The sequence below is a fragment of the Cottoperca gobio genome, chromosome 14, assembly GCF_900634415.1.
Source record: "Cottoperca gobio chromosome 14, fCotGob3.1, whole genome shotgun sequence".
NCBI classification, from domain to species: domain Eukaryota; kingdom Metazoa; phylum Chordata; class Actinopteri; order Perciformes; family Bovichtidae; genus Cottoperca; species Cottoperca gobio.
This window is the reverse complement of record NC_041368.1, coordinates 5,700,004-5,706,003: the sequence shown is the minus strand read 5'-3', so window position 1 is coordinate 5,706,003 and position 6,000 is coordinate 5,700,004. Positions and strand designations below refer to the sequence as shown.

The following is a 6,000-nucleotide window of genomic DNA, read 5'->3' as shown; positions in this document are numbered from 1 at the left end:
AACTCTACCAGGAGCTCTTTCAGAGATGTTTCATGGCTCACAATGATTGGTTTCTTTGGTATAAACCACCATGGCTTTCCTACAACTAAAATAATTTCTTCATCTGAAATGAATACAGTAATGATTGGAAAACCACCCCCATCAACGCACCCTCTTTAAAACCTGTGTAGATTTGTCAACATAACTTGATGCTGTCTTTAACATGAACGCACATGACTGATCTCTGTGGAAGTGGCTACAGGTGGATCTTAATAAAATGTGGGGTTAGTGTAATGTGAATGAACGTCACATTAAACATTTAAGGAAGCGTCACACAAATTATCTGTGTAATTACAAAACATGAGGTAATTCAGTATTAAAGAATTCAACTTTTTCTGCTTACAAAATATGAGATGCATTTCTAGTGAATAAGTGGCATAATGTGTCTACAGTCACCTTTATGTTTATTAGTATGTCAATTCTTAACAATGACAGTCAACTAAGTTTTAAGAAGTGATGTGTGGAGAAAAGGGTCCATCTGTGTATCAGTGGGAATCAGCAGTATGTATTTGTGTAATGACATGTTTCACGACACACAAGGTATGGAGGTGTAATATACTACAATTTATGATTCTTTTGCTGGGGAAATAAGTCAGGACTCTCATAAAAGTGTTGAACCTAATTATACGTATATTATTAGATAAAATAATAATAATTAATAAATAAATCAGGGGATAAAACTGAAGGCCTTTAAGAGATTCAAGGTTTCTCAATTATTATTTTTTCTTGCTGTTATTCATTTTCATGAACATCATTTGACATCATAATGGTCTTTCATTCACTCACTAGTAATAGAGCGAACGTATTGATAGAATAACATGGAGGAATGCATTGCAATATTATATCACAGTTTTCCCTCAGCTGTAATGTTAATTGTCATCCTATGCAAAGACTATGGCTATTTGAGTTTCATTTTAAAGCCCGATCAAACTGTCAGCAGTTGGGAAGTGGGTTTTAGTGAACATTATACGTTTCAGATATATGTCTCGGTTATCTGTGATGATGTACTGATCCTTCCCTTCAAAAAATACCATCATCTACTTCTGTTATCTGAAAAGGAAAGAAGTAAATAGGGAAGGAAGAAGGAGAGAAGGTGGGTAGGAAGAAAGGAAGTGTAGATAAAATGAAAGAAGGAAGGATCTATTAGGTCAGTACTTTCTCCCCATGGTGACTAATGAGACTCCTCTGTCCTGGACAGTATTTTTAGGATGCTCTTCATGTCCACTGAGACACGCAAGTCGCCACGGTGACCTGTTTTCACCATGATCAACTATGTAACCCAGAGTGGCTGCTGTTTAAGAGGAGCAAAGGCAGGAAAAAAAGGAATATACTTCCCTTGAAGGTCGCAAATTTGGCACACTTCATGTCCTTTAGCACGGCATCTTCAAATATAAACTAAAAAAAGAAAAAAAGAAGACGACCCCGCAATTGTTCATGTTCCAGTGAATGCACATGCTGATATACTGGATTCACCTAAGGCAAAAAGGATTGTGAGTAAGTGTGGAAAGTGCTCTTTGAGTACCCCTCCACAGCTCCTGTCCAGAGTACTGCAGAGAGTGACCGGAGTGGAGGGTCGTCCTTTTAGAAGGAAAGCACTGGATGGTCAGGGAGGTTTTGTCCCTCACCTCTCCGTTCCTTTGTTCAAAGTGAACCAGCTGATGTGTCCCCTTCAGGTCGTTCTCCTCCGTTCTCTCGGGGCTCTCTCAGGGGGACATGTTGAGTAGCTTGGTAGATTTGTTGGGGTAATTGATAGCCAGGCTGATGGCAGCGATGTTCTTCAGAGCCTACAAGAAAGTGTGTGATTGAAATACAGATGAGTCAGTGTGGAGAGAGAAAATCAAGCTTATTATTTTAATAATAACAATTCAGTTAAGGTATATCTATGCATTTATTTGTTACATTTGGTTTCTAAAGTTGGGAAAGCAATATTTTAGTGAGGCCTGATGCTGCCTTACACATAACATAATGATCCCAGTCCACAGTGAGGCACACAGCTTATTAATGAAACACTGGGAAGCTGGTACCCAAAGCCATGGTCTCGTACTGGGACTGAAACAGTCCGGTTGGTGCATGCCTAGTGACGACTTATAAAACCAGACGTGAGGAACCTCGCATCTGTGCAGTTCACGTCCCCTTATTTCATAAACAATCGATGACAGGTTGAACTGCCTTCATTTGTTCACTGCTGCCTGCAGGATGATGATCGCAGTAAGTGTAGTAGTTTATCCCTGTCTTGCTCCAGAGGAGAAATATTATGGTTTAATTGACGTTATACGAGTGCCACTATATAGTCAAAATCTCCTTTTCAAAACTTTGGTCATTTTATATCCAAAAACTTGCAGACAGGTTTCAATACTATTCCCTGTGGAGTCCCCGGAGACTAGCCAGTAATCATTACAAACGATAAAGGAATATAACGGAAACGCTGTCCACAATATTGTTTGATGGAATTCATGGATATATTTTCATTTCAACAGGCTGCTGCACCTGTTGCATGTTGATCCTTATGTAAGAGTCACAATATTTTTTCAACGTGACCTGAATCTGGTCCAAACCTTCCTGCCACAACAGATCAGTAGGAAGCCATACGTAAAGCTCCTGCTGCTCGCAATAGTGTAAAAAAAAAAGAGAAAGACATTGTCGGTGACAGAGACCAGGAGAGTGGGCTGTAACATGACAGCAAAAAATATATAATATTAATAACACAATACAAACACACCTCAGCCACCTGGGCTGTGTTTTCTGTTTTATTTCCCTTGTGGTTAAGAGGGACGTCTCAGTGTGGAATCTCCTCGGGACCAGCTGCTACTTACCAATCAACAGGGCAGTTTTCTTTTTACTTGAAAATGTATTTTTGGAGGTGGAGGGTGCCTAATGGGGGTGCCCGCAATGCGTCATGTACAGACGCATGGTAATGCATTCAATTCTGCTGCTGTACCAAACAAACCTGCTGGTTAAGTTAAGCCATTCAAACATACAGTTAGTTAGTGACAGTGTTTTGTAAAGTTGGGACACAATGTTAAAGCAGTATATATATCTTTATTTTGGTTACTTGTAGTACCAAAAGTGGTTTACAGCAGAAGATTAAACCACAACATTGACATGTGATCACCTTTTAAAGCAAACAATTTCCGTTTATACACATTCAGCAGACACAGAGCAACATAAACATTCGTCTGAAGTCATGTCCAGCCACCTGATGAATGTCAGTCCAATGCTCACTCTTTTTGTAGTTAGCAAGTTGTTAGTTAGCTGCTAACTTTGTCTGATGTTTGGTGCCGGGCAGGTAGCTTACAGGGGTTTATTCAGAGCTTGTTTGCAGAAAAACAAAACCTGCTGTGGCTGGAAAGGAGGTTGATGAGAGTGAACCAAATAAGAAAAGTTGTGGGCTTTGTAAAAAAAAAACAAAGATACTAAACAGCTCAGTAGAGCTGAGGGGAACTGTAGAGTCAGGTGAGAATATGTGATCCATAGTGCAGCTTTAACTTAAAGAACCTGCTAACACAGCTACAGCAGATGTCTCCCAGTCTTAGTGGCACTTCAAATATTTTGTTATTTTCTGCAGAAGATACCACATTTATTTATTTTAGGGTAAATGATTGTGCTCCTCTCTGCATCTCTTGTGGCTGTTCAATAATTTGTAATAAAAAATAATAAAAATCTGGAAAAATAAGCTTCCCAGTGATTTCCTTGGAGCGGAGAACAAGTCCAATACAGCTCCAGGTAATGCCCCGACACACAGCAGTACTTGCTGTCAACATGCTTTGCAAATGTCATATCAAAACCACAGGTATCTTACGCTGTTATCTGTGTTCCAGTGAATAATAAATAGATAAATGGAGTGAACAAGATCCTCACTACTCAACTTGTGTTGTGGTATAACTTGAAGAGAGAACTTGAGAAAATGAAATCCCTAGTGAGAGAAACTGTTGTTGTGTTGCTGCTGTGGAGAGCTTTAGACCATTTTTCCAACCCCTTCGAAAGTGAACCTCTGCCAATTTACTTTTGGACTTAGCATCATTGTTATCATAATAGTTGCCTACTGCCAAGTCATCTATGTGTTTGTTTTCAACCTGACAGGTATTAGGTAACTGCACAACAGAACCGCCCACAATGTTTTTTCACCACCCCGCATCCTCTGCTCCTCTTAACTGCCTCCAGGCTCCTCTGCTGCATCACAGGGTCCACAGTACAGAGACCGCTGTGCCTCGCTCTGCCACACATTCTAATGCACATTACCAAATACATTAGTCCCGAGTGCCCACACATGTTTAAAACAAGGGGAGGGAGGTGCGCAGGGATCTGCTGGGTGTCAACAGCTTGGTGATTCACAAGCAAAAGAGACGCCAGTCGTGAGCTGACTCACAGCAGCTGAAGAGTGTTCAACCAACGGGACTGCGTGTTTAAGACAGAGTTGCATATTATTACTACACTTCTTTGAGCAACTACCTTCCACGTCAGGCAGCAATTTCAAACTGAAAACATCAAAGATGACCCGAGAGAGCCTGGCTAAAGGCAGGACTTAAGAAAGGCAGAGATGGAGAAAGTCATCAGTGGTTATTATGTAAAGAAAAAAAAGAAAAAAGGTTTAAGACTTACCATTGCAGTGTGATTGAGGAGCTGGTCGTCAGTGGTCATGGCTAACAAGTACTCCTGGAGGATGCCCTGCGCCTGGAAAACAAATTTACCATGTTTCCAAATGCAGCTCACTAAACAGATAACCTCACAGGCCAGATAATGTCATGAATAAAAGGAAGTTCCTGAGACAGACTGCCCTAAGAGGTTACATAAGGGATGAATTCAGTTATAAATGAGGCCTGGTTCCCTGACCACTCTTCATCTCCATCTCAGCATCGAATTGAACTGGGGAATGTTGGAACAGTATATCAAAATTATAAACAAACTGAAGAGCGCTTCCACTAAAGCCCTACGAGGAGAGACATACCTCGGGTTACATAAGCACAAGGAGTTGGGAAACACAGATAAGACTACATAGCGGCTAAATGGGCTGAGACTGGCCAAATGGAGCTTTTACAGAGCTGGAGACAAAGTCCAGAGCCCTGGTCAAACCATCCATCTCGCAGCACCCCAAATGTTTATGTTGGGGGGAACATCCTAGGACGATTTGTACAGTCTGTAGTGCGTGACATACAGTTTTAATTCCTAAATATAACTTTCACTTCCTGGGGTAGACAGAGTTCAATGAATCTCAGTGGACCTGACTGTGAACTTTGCGTGTGTAAAAAGAACGAGGACTGGTGCTGGAATGTGAACAGCACTGGCTACTAAAACTTTAAAAATAATCTGGTTCGAGGCTCAGACCTAATATGGACACAGAGGACTCCATAATGTGTCCAGTCCACTCATTAGCTTCCCATCATTTTACAGTTGAGTCATTTCAGAGCTGTTGAACTCGGCTGTATGTCATCACTGCAGTTAAGCTCATAGAGAGCCACCAACCTGAGTCCACACTAATCCTTCCTTTTTAGGAAGATGGTGACAGATGGACAGTGTTGTAGGTAGAGCACTGATCCTGACAGCTGATGAAGGTTTTCCAATATTTATGTCCATTTCAGGATAGATTTCTTATAGGGACCTTTCCCCTCTAGATTAGCCTCAGTCCTGCCTCATTGTAAAATCCTCCGTGAACAAATGCAGATGTAAACATTTCCTGGAACAGTGGATGCAGTTGTGGCTTGTGTAACCCAGTTTAGATTCACATTCACTGGCTGACTCATCTTTTTTACATGTCTTGTAGGACTGTACCGAGTAGTTTGAAGCTTTGAAGCTTCATTCATAACTTTGACATTCCAATTTTAAACATTCGCATGCTGCGCAGACTGTTCATTGTGTTTAAACCTGGTATTCTGCACAGTTGCAGTTAAAGATCAGGTTACGCAAATATTATTAATATTATACTATTTGTAGAATAAAATTCCAGTGGTGGCTGCGTAGGATTGT

General features: G+C 40.8%; 1 protein-coding gene across 1 annotated transcript in view; it reads right to left on the bottom strand.

Annotated features, from left to right (window-relative positions):
• The window catches only part of zzef1 (zinc finger, ZZ-type with EF hand domain 1), a 39,858-nt gene that overhangs the window by 580 nt on the left and 33,278 nt on the right, over positions 1-6,000 (bottom strand). The window contains exons 53-54 of the mRNA XM_029447778.1: positions 4,639-4,710; positions 1-1,823 (exon numbers count right to left, since the gene is read on the bottom strand). The exon at positions 1-1,823 is cut by the window's left edge and continues 580 nt beyond it. Coding sequence (XP_029303638.1) covers positions 1,743-1,823; positions 4,639-4,710 — 153 coding nt within the window. The 3' untranslated portion in view covers positions 1-1,742. The remainder of the gene's footprint in view (positions 1,824-4,638; positions 4,711-6,000) is intronic.